Source organism: Tamandua tetradactyla, chromosome 1, assembly GCF_023851605.1.
Source record: "Tamandua tetradactyla isolate mTamTet1 chromosome 1, mTamTet1.pri, whole genome shotgun sequence".
Taxonomy (NCBI): Eukaryota; Metazoa; Chordata; class Mammalia; order Pilosa; family Myrmecophagidae; genus Tamandua; species Tamandua tetradactyla.
This window is the reverse complement of record NC_135327.1, coordinates 163,300,566-163,317,347: the sequence shown is the minus strand read 5'-3', so window position 1 is coordinate 163,317,347 and position 16,782 is coordinate 163,300,566. Positions and strand designations below refer to the sequence as shown.

General features: G+C 36.8%; 1 protein-coding gene and 1 non-coding gene across 16 annotated transcripts in view; both read left to right on the top strand.

The window, feature by feature from the left end:
* Window positions 1–16,782, top strand: part of CADPS2 (calcium dependent secretion activator 2) — a 617,203-nt gene that overhangs the window by 261,676 nt on the left and 338,745 nt on the right. For all 15 annotated transcript variants that reach the window (XM_077120033.1, XM_077119365.1, XM_077119348.1 and 12 more), the window contains 2 exons: window positions 8,782–9,018; window positions 15,075–15,196. In XM_077120033.1, the coding sequence (XP_076976148.1) occupies window positions 8,782–9,018; window positions 15,075–15,196 (359 nt within the window). The remainder of the gene's footprint in view (window positions 1–8,781; window positions 9,019–15,074; window positions 15,197–16,782) is intronic.
* LOC143653484 (U6 spliceosomal RNA) lies at window positions 15,765–15,871 on the top strand. The gene has a single exon (XR_013161314.1). It is a non-coding gene; the product is annotated as a U6 spliceosomal RNA (small nuclear RNA).

Here is a 16,782-nt window from a genome sequence, read left to right as displayed (position 1 = left end):
TTATTTTAGCCTTTAATTAATTTATTGACCTTGTTCTATTATATCCCTTCAATAATCTTATGAACCTAAACACCAGCTCATGCCATAAGTTTAATTTTAAAGACTAGGAAATCGAAGCTTGGGGGAGATTGCCCTCTTCACAAAGATCACAGAACAAATAAGTAGTGAAGGCAGAACTCAAACCCTTATTTTTGGATTACAATGTTTGGTTTCTCTCACTCCGATCCTGCTGCCTCTCCACCTCATGAGCTCCAAAATGTGGTTTATTAATAGGTTGTAGTTGGCCATAAGGAGCACCACCTAACACACTTCACAGAACACCAAAATATAACAACAAAAGCCTCAGGATAAAAACCTCTGTTTTAAGAACTAGAAATGTGACTTTACTATTTTTTTTCGAGAGGTTCATGGTCCAGTAATCGAACCCATGTCTTCTGCATGGAAGGTGCAGCATTCTACCACTGGACTTTAGTATTTTATCCAAGTGATAGTTAGGAAATAGTGGAAAGAATGTAGACTAGGTCAAAAGGACCTGTGCTCAGATCTGTGTTTGCTCTTTCCTAGATAGAAAGCATTGGGTAAGTTATTTAAACTTTTTGAGCCTCAGTTTTTCTACCTGTAAATTCAATGAACAGATTTTTATTGAACACCTACTATGTACTAGGCATTATTTAAAAGGTACTTGGGACATATCCTTGAAACAGAAACAGACTAAATTATTCCTTCCATGCCTCGCAGAGCTTAAATTGCAGTTGGGAGAGACACACTGTGTTTGCTATTTAGAAAATTGAATAGAGAAAGTGAGACTGGAAGTATGGGAGAGAGTGGCAGTGGTTACCATTTTCAGTCAGGCTGTTGAGGTGGGCTGTTTTAAGAAGATGACATTCAGTGTAGACAAGAATGTGGTGGTGAGTCAGCCTTGCAGCAGTCTACGGAGGAGTCCCAGGCAGAAGGAATAGCAAGGACGGTTGTCTCTGCACAAGAGATCATTTGAAAGTCATCAAGATACAGAATATAACCAGGTTCGTGAGACTGGATGAGATCCCAGAGGGAGTGAGTGCAGAGAGTGAAGACAAGGTGGCCAGGAATTGCAATGTGTACACTCACGTGCAGGGCTCTCTGTGGTACTTGAGTCTGAGGTTCTTAATGTGTCTGCTGACAAGACAGAGGACTTGTCAAGTATTATTGCAAGACTACATCTTCTTTTAACCCTGTTCGTAGAGGACATGACTGCAAAAGTGGAAATAGAAATGACATTACCTCACAGCATTGGTATAAAGATCATGTGAAACAGAGAGAAAGAAGAGCCCATGCTGAAGCAAGGTGTCATCATAAAGGTTAGATTCCCAGTCCCCAGCTCCCAGCTGTGATCACTAGTACAAAAGTACCTGGAATCACTGTTTTTCATTAAGTCACGGTCTTCCTCTACTTCAGTTCTGGGCAATATTATTTTTCCAGTTGTTTGTATGAAAAAAACTTGTAATCATCTTTGACTCCATTCTTTTTCTCATACCTTATCAAAATCTTTCAGGAAATCCTATTGATCTCTACCTTCAAAATATTTCCAGTATCTGACAGCTGCCATCATATCCCTCTTTCTAGTGCAGTCACCTTTATCTTTCACTGGATAATTGTTTTTTTCCTCTGAGCTAATTTCCCAGCTTCCACCTTGCTCCCCTTACCCATCAACACACCAACCAGCTATTCTTTGCATAAAATCTTGTCATGGTTCCACCTCCTGCTAAGAGTAATCGGAATTTCCTATAATAGCCTTCCAAGTTCTATATGATCAGCCCTTGGTTACTTCTCTGACCTTACCTGCCATTAACTCTCCCTTTACTCATTCCATGCCAGCTGCAGTGGCTTCCTTGCTGTTTCTGCCTCAGGCCTTTGCCCTGGATGTCCCCCTGATTGCGCTGATCTTCTCCCAACATCCGTGTGGCTTTCTCCCTCATTGCCTTTGCTGCTTAATGAAGAGATGACCCTGATCAATCTATTTTAAGTTTCAAGCCCTGCCCACCAGCCATTGCATATTCCCTCCCTTAGTTCTTCTCCACAGCACTTTCTCATATATAAAATAAATTCCTCATGTATTTTATCTGTCTCCTCACAGTAAAAATATAAGCTCCATGACAGCAGAGGGTTTTTGTCCATTGTGTTCATGGATTTATCCCAAGGGCCTGGAGCAGAACATATGTGGATATTCAATGAATATTTTTTGAATGAGATTGAGTTTTCATGCACAGGCACGGCACATTGTTTTGGGTAATCCAGGGTTGTATAGAATTCCTGAATTGTTTATAGGACTCTCTCCCTTTTCTCCCACTCAAAGGGGATATTAGAATTGAGTGGGGGAGAGCATGCAATTATCATAAGAATAACGCTGAATCTGCTCTAATTTATAATGAAAAACTCAGTATTTTAGTTGTTTTCAGGACTGGTTTTACAGCAAGTAGTTCACTTGGTGCCATGATCCTGAGATTAGAATCTAAAATTAATATGGGCCTGAGCAACAGAGCAGAGATTAACATGAAGAAACCATCCAGTGGTATGAACCCCAGACTTCATCTAGTGAAAGGTTAAGGGCACTTATGAAAGAGTGACTGTGCTGGTTTGAAATGATGTATGTGCCCTAGAAAAGCCGAGTTTTGATCTTAATCCCCTTTTGTAAAGGTAGCTGTTTCTTCTAATCCCTATTCAACATTGTATGTTTGAAACTGTAATTAGATCATCTCCCTGGAGATGTGACTTAATCAAGAGTGATTGTTAGACTGGATTAGGTGGAGGCGTGTCTCCACCCATTTGGGTGGGTCTTGATTAGTTTGCTGGAATCCTATAAAAGAGGAAACATTTTGGGGAAAGAGATTCAGAGAAAGCAGAGCAGAATGACACAGCCATGAGAAGCAGAGTCCACCAACCAATGACCTTTGGACATGAAGAAGGAAAATGCCTCCCGGGGTGCTTCATGAAATAAGAAGCTAGGAGAAGAAGCTAGCAGATGATGCCATATTCACCATGTGCCCTTCCAGATGAGAAAGGAACCCTGACCGTGTTCACCAAAATGAGAGAGGAACCCTGACTGTGTTCACCATGTGCCTTTCCAGATGAGTGAGAAACTCTGACTGTGTTTACCATGTGCCCTTCCACTTGAGACAGAAACCCTGAACTTCATTGGCCTTCTTGAATCAAGGTATCTTTTCCTGGATGCCTTAGAGTAGACATTTCTATAGACTTGTTTTAATTGGGGTTATTTTCTCAGCCTTAGAACTGTAAACTAGCAATTTACTAAATTTCCCTTTTTAAAAGGCATTCTGTTTCTGGTATATTGCATTCCAGCAGCTAGCAAACTAGAACAGTGACTTAAAAAATCTGAGTAATGGGAAACTTTCTATAGAGCAAATATTAGTGGATATTAATGTGTGCGCATATGTGCGCACACACACACACACACACACACACACCTATCTCGGTGCTGGTTTGATTAGATTATCTCCACGGAGATGTGACGCTTCTATAGCCTTGCTTTAATTTGGACATTTTCACAGCTTTAGAACTGTAAACTTACAACTTAGTAAATTCTCTTTTTAAAAAGCCATTCTGTTTCTGACATGTTACCTTTTGGCAGCTAGCACACTAGAACACATGACTTAGATCATGAACATGATGGTTGCATACATGATTGATTACATTTACAGTTGGCTAAGGGGAATGACCCTGCAATGAGTGACACTTAATCCAATCACCAGAAGGCTTTTAAGGAGAATTCACAAGAGAGTGTCTCTGTGTCGCTTCAGCCAGCCAGCCTTTCCTAGGGACTTTGTTGAGGGAGGGCCTTCATTGGAACTGCCAACTTGTGGCTGGCCATACAGGTTTTGGAATCTCACATCCCAACAGTTACATCTGACACCTTTATAAATCTCATATTTAGAAATATGTTCTATTGGTTGTGCTTCTCTTGAGAACCCTGACAATACAGTGGGGTACATCTGTCCTGGAAGTGTGGCCCACCCAACTGTGGGTGGTAACTTTTCTTAGGTGGTTTCCGTGAAGATGTATGGCTACCCATTCAAGGTGTTGTCGCTTATTGGAGCACTTTAAGAGGGAACCATTTTGGAAAAAGCTTTAGAGCCACAGAACAACAGAGACCACAGAGCCAGAGACTTTTCAAGATGGAGAGGGAAAGCACCCCTGGGAAAGCCTTTTGAAATAAGCTGGCAGACGTCACCGTTTGCCCTCCCAGCTGAGAGAGGTGTCCAGAACCCAGAGACTCCAGCAGATGTGAGCCACATAATTTCCCAACTGACAAAACTGTTCTGGACGGCATCAGCCTTTCTTGAGTGAAGGTAAACTCTTGTTGGTGCCTTAATTTGAACATTTTCATAGCCTTAAAATATAAACTTGCAACCCAGTAAATTCCCTTTTGAAAAGCCATTCCATTTCTGGTATAAGCATTTCAGCAGTTTAACAAACTAAAACAGATGGTGTATGGGAAAAAATACAATCAATGTGGACTAGGATCCATAGTCAACAGTGACATTGTAATATGCTTCCACTGAACGTAACAAAGGCATTATGCCAAAACTAAATGTCAGCAAGCAGGGTATTTGGGGGAGAGGTATGGATTCTTTGCAGAAAAAAAGGAAATTTCATATAGATTATAGTGTCAAAGGTGTGGCTATTTACTTAGGTTGGATTGTATGATGTGTGCATAAAACTGTTTAAAAATGAACAGAGAGAAATAAGTGCAAGATAAAATGTGGAGAAAGAGATGTACCTATTCACTGTTAGTAGGGAAGCTGAGAGGTGCATCCCCTAGGAGGGCAGTGTGGTAGTTCCACAGGAGACTAGGGATGGAGTTGCCATAGGATCCTGAAACTCGGTTCCTGGGTATATGCCTGGAGGAACTGAAAGTGGGGATATGAAATGACATTTGTATACTGGTATTTATGGTGGCAGTGTTCGTGATTTGACTGTGGAATGGAAGAGGAAACTGTGGTTTATACATACAACAGACTATACAGAGCAGCCACAAGAAGGAATGAAGTTGTGAGGCATGCAACTAGGTGAATGAATCTTGAGGACAGTATGTTGAATGAAATGTCAGAAATAAAAAGACAAATATTATCATGCTTCACTCATATGGACTACCGAAAATATTCAGACTTGGAGAACTGAAGTCAAGAGTATGGGTTGTCAGGTCGGGGCTTATTGTAAAGGGTCCTAATTATAAGCTCTTACAAAATTTACATATATTCAGGAGTTGTAACTGTTACCTGTAAATTCTGAGCTACTTAGCTTTTTTATGTATAACCTGGTCATTCCCTAAAACTTTGATTATTTATGTGACACCTGGGACTCAGAATTAGAGTACTGAAGCTATGAAAGTCAAGTTACCCATATAACTGCTGTTTAAAAAGTTGAAAAAGTAGTCAGACTTTTACTAGAAATATGAATGAAGCTGATTTAGATAGGACTAAGGTAGATCAGAATACAGGGTAATGAATGATATGGTCCATATTTTAAAATTTCAACTTTTGTGTAATACCTAAGGGAGAAATGTTTATTTGGTGCAAAATTTATATTTTGGGTAATTTAACTTGAATGATCAGTTTATTTGAATTACACAGAATCTTGAATGGGGTGTGAGATCTTGGTGGTTTTTACAGGTTAGTGTGATACACTGATATATTCCAAAGTAATTTCGACAGAGAATGAGAAAGTATTTGCAAAGTCCCCTCGGGAGACTGAGGGGAAAGGAGTAAAAATTGAACTTTCCCATCTGGGAAATTCCTGATATTCTTGTAAGCACTGGGGACAACCAGTTCAATAGGCTGAGCCCTTGATCTTGGGGTTTACCATGTGAAACTTATTCATGCAAAGGAGATGTTAAGCCTACTTATAATTAAGCCTAAGAGTCAGAGAGACCCATAGAGACCCTCTTTTGTGCCTCAGATGTGAACTCTCTCTCTAAGCCAAATCAGCAGGTGAACTCACTGCCGCCCCCTCTACATGGAACATGACTCCCAGGGGTGTAAATCTCCTTGGCAGTGTGGCTAGGACTCCGGGGATGAGCCAGAACCTGGCATCAAGGGGTTGAGAAAGACATCTTGACCAAAATGAGGGAGAGAGAAATTAGACAAAATAAAGTTTCAGTGACTGAGAGATTTCAGAGTCGAGAGGTTATCCTGGAGATTATTCTTATGCATTGCATAGATATCCCTTTTTAGTTTATGGTGTATTGGAGTGGCTGGAGGAAAGTACCTGAAACTATTGAACTGTATTCCAGTAGCCTTGATTTTTGGAGATGATTATATAAGTATATAGCTTTAACAATGTGACTGTGTGGTTGTGAAAACCTTACGTCTGATGCTTTTATCCAAATATGGACAGATGAGTAAAAAAATAAGGATAAAAAAATAAATAAATAATGGAGGGGGATAAGAGGTGAAAAATAATTGGGTAGATTGAAATACTAGTGGTCAATGAGAGGGAGGGGTAAGGGATATGGGGTGTATGAGTTTTTTTCTTTCTTCTTTGTATTTCTTTTTCTAGAATGATGCACATGTTCTAAAAGTAATCATGGTGTTGAATACACTACTATGTGATTACATTGTGAGTCATTGATTGTATACTTTGGAAGGATAGTTTATGTATGAAGATATGCCAATACAAATATTACAAATTAAAAAGTAGGACTAAAATATATTTTAAAAGACAAAATCATAACTCATAGAAATATGAAAAAACACTGAAGACTTTATTCAATTCATGTTAATGAGAGAACCAGTTAGATGTTAAAACTAGTCCAAAGAGCATTTGAGAAACTTGATGTTTTTTAGCAATGTTAAGATAAGATTCCTGGATTATAAACAAAACAGGTTCATTTCCTAAAAGGCTTTAAACTGTAATCTTTGGGTTATCTTAATCGCAGATGCACAGTATTTACAACTTTTCCATACAAAATTCTACAAGGTAACATGTAATTTTACTGTCTGGGGCTTTTAATCAATAGTAAACAATAAGTTGAACTAAATCTTTGGATGGCTTTTGTCTTGCCCCCACCATCACCCCAAGACACTGAAAGGACCTGTCCTGTCACCTTGTCTTATTTCTAAATTTTGGATGCCTTTTTTTTTTTTTTTACGCAACTGTAAAAGTAAGTTTTACTGGCTTATTTTACTTTTTTTAAATTGAAAATATTTTCTAAAACTATATATATGTGTATACATATATAAGCCAAAGAAAACCAAGGTACATTCTATGGCTGGATAGTTGTATATTTCTCCTGAGGCTGCAGTATTACAGTTTTAGGATGTTGATTCCATCTATAGAGGGATGTTGAAAAGGATAACTAAGAATTTTCCTTGGGAAAGCTAATGAGTAATGTAGATATTATATTTAATGTTTCTATGCTAATATATATGCGATTTTTAAGATTGATTGTATTTAAATAAATATATGAAAGTAATTGGGGGGGAAGAAAACAGGAGACCTGGGATTCTGGGACTGATTGTCAGGTGTTGCCAGATGTTCCTTTCCATCCATGAATGAACTGTTGCAAATGAGTCAGAGACTAGCTGCGGGTTTGACAAGAGCATTTTGGACCTGTTCCAGTCATACTGGATGCACAGATTTATTGGGTTATATTTTGATTGATGCAAAGGGAAAACAGCAGTTGAGGTGGTGATTTTCTGAAGCATTAGGTAATCATTTGAAAGATGACTAATTTAGGCTTTTGTGGCACAACCAATTTTATATGTAACACTCATTTTATACTGTCCCTGGCATTGCAAAGCTGTATATCCCCTACCTTAAGAGATCCAGGTTGACAGCGATCAAGTATATGAGGGAATTAGTAACTCGTTTTCTATTTGTGGAAATATAAATTGGTTATAATGTTTTTAAGGGCAATTTGGCAATGTCTCTCCCTATCTATCTAACTATCAATATTTGGCATATTCTTTTAGCTGAGGGAAAGTAACAGGAGTCTGAGTACAAACAGAGAGGACTAAATGGCAATACTCAGGTAATTCAGTAAGAAACAGAATAGTCCAAATTTATATTGTTAAACACTTTTTCACTTACAGCTGTTATCATAAATTGGCCTTGTGCTTTATACTTAAATTTTTCCTGAACTTTTTGTGAGAAGCTGAATGAGTGGTCATAAGGGATCTTGACACATATATGTGAAGTAAAAAAGGGCTAATTTAAGAAATATGGCCATATTACTTTCAATAATATGGGGTTTTTTAATTTGAATGCTTGCTTATAAAAAGACATACCTTCCCAGCACTGCGCATCTGTAGTAAAAGAGACTGATAATGTGAAAATGTTTGTTTCCTAACAGACAAAAACAGTGTATCCTGAACATTTTTCTTACATATCAGTTACCTGATTTATTTCAAGGCTCACGGTGACTAGTTAAGGTTCCTCTTGACACCTATGTACTTAAACATCTTACATGTATGTTTTCAGAGTGTGTTTTTCCTTTAAGCAAATACACTTTCAAAAATAAGGTTAATGTGAAATTGTGTTTAGTGTTGCTTATTTTATATCACAACACTCCTCAATAGAAGATATATAAGATACCTTCAGATATAATCAAAATTGCCAAAGGCTGAGGCTTTTACAGCCTGGAGACTTTATTATAAAGTAGATACATTATATTGAGAGTCACAATTTCTAAGACAGTCAAGTGTATACATCATGTAGTAATTTATGATAATATTGAAATGTGATTTATGTTAGTAACTTTTTTTGTTTTTTTAAATTATTTTCAAGGAAAGAAAATTCCCTAGGTTTATAGCAAAAGAAATGGAGAGTATGTATATAGAAGAGTTGCGGTCTTCAGTGAATTTGCTAATGGCCAATTTGGAAAGTCTTCCAGTATCGAAAGGTGGTCCAGAATTTAAACTGCAGAAGTTAAAGCGTTCACAAAATTCTGCGTTTTTGGACCTTGGAGATGAGAATGAGATTCAGCTGTCAAAGTCCGACGTAGTGCTGTCATTCACCTTAGAGGTAAGTGGCTTTAGCCTGTGCTCTGACAGCATAAATGAAGCTGCAAAATCATTTCTGCTGACCTTTGTGATAACCTTTAGAATTTAAGTAGTGCAATATATATTGTAGAAGTTAAATTATTCTTAATATGCTAGACAACCAGTGTTATCTGAGCAAATGAATATAAATTATCCATTAAACATAACAGCAGTATTAGGGTTTAATGATAAAATACTAAATATATTGGAGCAAGTCTTCTTTATGCCAACTTCAGTAGTGTAAGTTCCTTACAAAAGTAAATATTGAAACACACCTTTGGTGGAGTTATCTCTTAAAGATTTAATTGAATTCTTTTCAATTTGGGACCTCCTTTCCAGCTTTTTGTTAACCTTGTTTTCAACCTATTTCACCTATCAGATCATCTTTCTAGAATCAAATGAATTAAGAGAACTGCACTGCACAATATTGGGTACTGTAGATGATAAAAAAGAAGAATAAAGAATGCCTCCTTTTGAGGACTTCCAGTTTTATTATAGGCTTAGTAGATATTGCAAAGAGCAAGAATAAATATCATGCATTTAAAATTATGCTAGCCCCAAACTCCGTACTTTCATCCTTTCTCATATAAGTCATTGGGAATGAAAGATACTGATACTGAGTCTTGCCACGGCTACCTGTTGATCTTTCACATGACTGTATTTCTTCATTGCTAATCTATGTGTGTGTGTGTATATGTATATTGGTGTATATGAAACACACACACACGTAACACAGCCATATTTAATTCCTAGAAGAAAGTATTTGAAGCAAGAGATGATGACATTATAACGCTTAGGTGTCCCCTAAGCATTGGCGTCCCCTAAACCTTTCAGTCCCCCCTGCACTTTAACACCACCTTTTTTTCTTTCATAATTTCTATTCTATATGTAAATATTAGTAATTATGCAGTCTAGCTTAATTTTACGGCTTTCTCAGATATTACTTGAAGCTTGAAACTTCCTCCTTACATATTTTGTCTCTCTGTTGATTCCTGATACTGCTCTTTGAGCTTATAGCTCGACAAAGGAAAGTACATGGAGTCTTAGGTGGTAGTTTTAAATTTCTTTGTTGATGTTACTTGCCCTTGACTAGTTTTAGTTTATGGCAGAAAAAGCATTTCTCTACTTTTGTTCTTTTTCCCTCTGTCTTTGGAACTGTAAGATAAACTAAAACACTGGAATAAGAGAACCCCTTCTCATTCTCTTTGAAGTTAATAGATTAAATAGTGTTAAGAGTAGAAATAAGAGGCTTTTTTAGACTCAGGGCTCAGTTCTGCATTTACCGAAGCACTTTGCTGAATGACTGTGCTCTGGGTTTCTCTTCAGTCTCTTCAGCCTCAAAACCTATTCCTGCCTCGGGTCTCCTAGTGACTGAAGTGAGAGAGCATCAGATCTTTTTTCTTTTCATTGTTTTGACTTAAAACGAAATCAGTTATTTCATTATGGTATAACTGTTTATTATAAGAGTTTGACATTTAAATTCACTAATAGTAAAAAAAATGTAAATTGTAGAGCAAATTACTTTTTTAATGTATAAATCTACTATCACTATCTTTAAACATTCAGAACTGATAACAGTTCAAAATATTTTCTTTTTTCTCTCTGGTTTAAAACTCTTAAACCATTGTAAATAATTAGCTTCCTTTGAATTATATTTTCTTTTTTGATAACGACATCATGCTGGTTAGTCAGTGTTTAAGTGACACTGTGCATTGTTATTCTGGACTTTGTCAGTATTTTAAATATGGGCAATAAAATAGTCTTAGGATGAGAATATGATCTAAAATTCCATTTTTCATGGTCTGAGAAGCTTGTGAATTTGTAAAATTGTATGGGCATCTCTGTTGCTATGCATATATGAGGCAGATATTTTCCCAACATAGCATACTACGCATCTATTCTCTGGTGCCCAGAGTATTTTGAGTAGGAATTATAGGTCCAGCAACAAAATTAAATCATGTCAAGTGCAGACATCACAATGCTTATCTACAGGATACTCGAGAGACTAGACTAGGTGCTCCTCTAGCCACAGGCCAGTGGTATCAGCCTAGCTAAGCTGAGTAATTACCCTTTGCCCATAAACCTAACCTTGTCCCTCAGACCCCAGATTTCAGGTTGTGGAAACTCTGAAAGACAAGCAGTTAGTCTTTAACCTAAAGCTCTCACTTTCTATTATTCGGGCTTTGAGTTGTTAGAGTAGAGAAGGAAGCTTTTCAAAGACCTGAAGACTCCATCTAAAGCATAAAGTGGAAAACTTGTGCTCAGATATCGCTTCCCCTCCCCTATATCTCATCCCCTCACCAAACTATTTTTGCCACAGCATTTATCACCAAACATATAATCCAGGTTTGTTTTTTTGTTTTGTTTTGTTTTTGGCATGTGCAGGCACCAGGAATCGAACCCAGGTGTCCACCATGGCAGGTGAGAACTCTGCCGCTGCACTGCCATTGCCCACCCAGTACAGGTTTTTATTATTTATTATCTGCCTTTCTCTACTAGAATGTACACTCCAGGAAAGTAGCATCTTTTTTTATTCCTCTTTCCCTGCCCCCCTCCCTTTTTTTTGTTTACTGATGTATCACAAAACCTTAAAACAATGCCAGACACACAGTTGACTCAATATTTATTCAGTTAGGAACTTTGATGGCATTGAAAAACAGCAGTTAATCATACATTACTTTTAGGTCTCCCCACTTATGAAACCTTGAGAGAGAATGCTAAAGCGAGAGACAAGCTAACCTATAATATACTAAGCCATACAATCATTTGTTAAAAAGCAAATATTCAAGTAAAGATAGAAAAACAAATATTCATCTATGACATTATGGGTCTGTATACTGTAAGGGGAATGGTGTCTGTGTTGTGAATAGTTATTCTTTCACACTTGTTTTCATTGACATATAGTCTCTATTTTCACCTTACGCTCAGCATCATTTTCTCACAACATACACATTACCTATGTGTGGATAAAAGAAAAACTTTTCATACAGTTTAGGATCTCACAGCTTTATTGAGTGATTCATGAATCTTACAGCATCCTGTTCAGAAAATAGAAGGATAAGCCACTGGTGGAGTGGACAGGAAAAGCTCCATTTGGGCAAAAGTGGAAGCAAGTGAAGCAATGTTCTGATTTGCGGACTTAACGTTTCCATTTTACATACAGGGTCTTACAGGGTAGGGGGCAAATAGACATTGATGAGTACTATAGGCTTGTCCAATCTGCTTATCTATCTCTACTGGGCTGAAACTAGTTTTATCACCAGGTGCTGCTTATCAGCAACCCTGTAGGATATGTTCCATTTTGTCAGAAAACCCCTTCTTCCTGATGATGCCCAATATGGGCAGCTGTTTTATTTTACCTAACAATATTACAGAACTTTGTGGTCAGTGCATCATTCAGAAGAATATTGTATAGTTTCATATTTTGTACATGCCTCCCTTCTTTTTGTTTCTAGGATAACTGTTTTATCCATTATTACTTCAGTAACAAAGAAATTGGGGAAGAGAAGATGAAACACAGACCGGTTATATTTTCTGTCATTTCATTAGCATGTTTTTGTGGAAATTGGTTGAAACAGTTACCTGAAATTAATTTGGTTGAGTTCCTGGCTGTTTTTATAATTAATGAACAAGACTAGCTGTTTTCTCCCCTTTTGGAAATGAGATCTCTAAAATTGTGTTGTTTTATTTATACATATGAATTCATAATAGAAGTTGCATCTTTTGAAAGTAGCAATTCTGTAGAATAAGACATTCCTGGCACAGATGGGAGTATTGTTTTGAGGAGCAGAATGACGAGGCACAGGTTGTATGTTTTTGGAGGTCCTGTTGACAGTAGCTTTGAGTAGAGGTGACAGGAGTAGTGTCAAGTAAATGCTTGCGTTCTTCTCTCTTGTACTTTGGTGCTTAAACGCGTTGCAGAAAAGTTGCAGTACAAACAATCTCTTCTGAAATGTGAAGCAATGGCATCAAATTTCTAGATTTACACTGTGGAATGCAACTCTTTTTTCAAGTGTTTTAAGTGACCTTCAAAACTTACATTATCATGTTAAGAAAGAAGTTGTCAGAGACATGGTGGTCAGTTTTAATACTGCTTATAAACCAAATTCATTAAGAATGTGTAAGTTCTTTGGCTTAGTTTACTAAATCTTGATTTCAGGCAGTGCAATAGTGGCTCAGTGGCAGAGTGCTCGCCTGCCATGCCAGAGACCCGGGTTCGATTTTTGGAGCCTGCCCATGCAAAACAAAATACATATATATATATATATATATATATATATATATATTTAGTATTTCACCCCAGTTTCCTTGAGTATTAGAGCAGTTTGAAATGTGTTATTTTTATCTGTTAATTCCCAGTTATTTCCCTTTGTCTCTTTTCAGTTAAGTCCTTATTTTTATTCATATATTTGTGTTTGTGTTTGCATTTTCCTGGGGCAAATTGACAAAAGGCCTGGTAGAAGAAGAGAAATGGTTTTGAATTTGACCTTCTCTATTTTGATCAGTTTCCCATATATTTTATGAGAGGGAAAAAAAACCTTCTCTCATATTTACAAAAATAACCCTTCTGTTGAACCAGACTGAAAGGAAGAATAGTTCTTTTAAAATATTTTTGAGGCTTTTTGCCTAAAGACTCATAATATGACTATGAAAAATATGTCTCTAATAAAGTATTAAATGATCAGTAAATGATACTGATGTTATTTGTGGTCCAGACTTTAATAGCTACATGCTGTGGATGCTTCTAAACTTGTTCATAAAAATACAACATGAAATCAGTAAAGAAATTAATATACATTTGTATAAAAATACCATCAAATCTATTTTTATAAATTAAATTTTAAGAATTTAAAGAAGTTCATGATATAAGTTTGACTGGAGAAAAGCTCTACAGCAAATAATATTCGCATGCAATGAGAATGTCATGACTTCATACAATATAAAATTGGCAGTGTTTTATACAAACACAAAGAACACATTTTAAAACATTTCCCTTTCCCCCAGAAGTTATATATACATACAGTAATATCTAGTTATCCTGCCCTTTCCCAGTGTACTGTTTTAAATTAATACATATCTTTAATGGGTGGGAAAATTATTTTTCCTTATCAAGTTAGTATTAAGATGTTTTGTAGCTTTATATTTTCTATATTATTTTGATAATAGGATATACAGAGGCAAAGGGCCATTAAAATCCTTTATAAATAGCAGTAATCATCTAAAATAAATAAATATAGAAACTTTCTGATGATATAGCATATTGATAGCAGTGAGTTGATGTGATGGTGATACCATCTACTGGTAATAAAAATGACATCACTTTATATGGAACTCAATATATGCTCCTCTTATCACATTCACTGAGCTTTCATTTATGATTCTGACTTATTTCATGAAGACTTGCAGTACTTTTTTAAGGGTCTGAGTTTAAATTTCACTTAACTCACTAGAGCTCATTTAGAGACTTGAGCCTTACTTTCATTTAGCAGCTGCAGGAGGTATTTCTTGAGAGACCATCTTCCTCAGAATGTTATCTGCTATTACCTTCAATGAATAGAGATGAATTATAAAGAAGGAAAAAGAAATATCATTGATGTTACCAAATAATTTTATCAAGTTGTCGTCCTTGTTGCAGTTCATGCTGCTGTCTCTTCTATTGGTAAATTTTGCCAGATTGACATTTTTGTGTGTGTGTGAAGTTGTAGGTGTAGATTTACAGAAAAATCTTTCAGGAAATACATAGTTCCCATATTACATGCCCCCAGTTTTCCCTATTACTAATACTTTGCATTAATGTGGAAATATATTGTTCGAATTGATGAAACAGTACTATTTTGATTATACTATTATCTATAGACCATAGTTTACATTAAGGTTTGCTATGCTTACATTCTTCTTCTATTTTGTTTAGTTTTTTATTCTGGTAACATCCATATAGTCTAAAATTTCAAACCCTATTAACCACATTCAAACATATAATTCAGTGGTGTAAATTATATCCACAGTGTTTACCTATTTTTAAAATCGTTTTATCTTTAGATTGTCATAATGGAAGTGCAGGGTTTGAAGTCAGTTGCACCCAATCGAATTGTTTACTGTACCATGGAGGTGGAAGGAGGAGAAAAACTGCAGACGGACCAGGCTGAAGCTTCAAGACCACAGTAAGCCAAGTGAAAACTTTTTTTTTATTTTCTTACTCCCAAGGGAGCATACTTTTATTTGCAGAATTATGTGGTTTTATATTCTGAAGTTGAGTTCGGCTAGCTTTGTGTCAACTGTGTCAGGATCAGTGTGTGCTTTTCTGAATAATCGTCCTGATGCAAACCATAGCAGAATCGCTGCTGTAGTACAAACAAAATCCAGCATGCAGGGGTAAGGTACATTAATAGGCAGCAATATGTTTAGACATCATGTCCAAGAAAAGCTTGTGTATCATCACAAAGTATTATTTAGGACATAGTTAGTGCGTGGTCCATTTCAGTTGTTGGAATTATAACCTATTCTGTGTCCATGTATTTTGGTTCTGTGATGATGTAGTGCAGATACCACAATTCTGCACCATAACTCAGAATGCTTTAGTGAGTAGGCTATAGATGGAAAACCAGTTAATGACCACCTCACTGTAATAAAAAATAATAGGGTGGGCCATGGTGACTCAGCAGGCAGAGTTCTTGCCTGCCATGCTGGAGACCTGGCTTCCTTTCCTGGTGCCTGCTCATACAAAAAAACATGCTTGGTTCGACAGCACATATACTAAAATTGGGACGATACAGAGAACATTACCATGGCCTCTGCACAAAGATGGCACACAAATTCGTGAAGCGTTCCATATAAAAATAAATAGAAAAAAAAAAGAATAATAAAACTGTTTTTGCTGGCATTTTTATGTTTCAAATTCTGGAAATTAGTTTAATTAAGTTTAGAAGAGGTCTTTAACTGATTCGAACTTGGAAAGCACCAATCTCTAATAGAAATAACTAAGTTAGCCTGAGAAATTCAAATGAAGCTGATCTGGGCTTCTTCTGGTGCTCCTTAAAAGCATCTTTTCCTCCCACTTACACCTTATTCATAATGTCTTAGGGGACTTAGGTTTTTTGCCTTATCACAGCATCAAGTATATGGCGCGTTCATTCAGAAAACCTGTTTTGAGGGGGCTACAATAATGGGACAGAGAGGGTTGTGTAATAGAGGTTAAAATTCTCAATGCCAAGGATCCAGCTATACAAAGGTAAGAGCAAAGAAGTCTGCAGGCAGTAGAAAAGCCATGCAGCAGTGAGAATGAGATTGAGGAACTACCTGAAATCCAGGGTGGCTGAATAGTAGTGGGCCATGGGGAGAGAGGAATAAGACAAGGTCCCACAGGCCGCTCATGGGAAGAACTGTAAGGCTTTGTAAGGCAGGGTGAGAATTTTGGACTTTGTTTTTCTCAATCCCATACCCATAATAATCCCCAAAACATCAATTCCTCGGAGCAAATCTTCAGTTTAGATAAACCAATCTAAAGCAGATATTTTCTGTCACATCACTTTTAATTCTTGGACTGACATGTTTCTCGTTTGTTTATTTTATATTGTGTCTCCCCCTGGAGAAAAGCATGAATATTTTATCTGATTTATGCCTGTAACCAAGTACCTGGTAGGAACTCAACTGGGATTTATTAATTTATTGATTGAAATTATTTTATGACAAAGTCACAGAACATACTGAGGATGGAATATTTGTTCCTGAAGGCAAATAAAGAGATGGC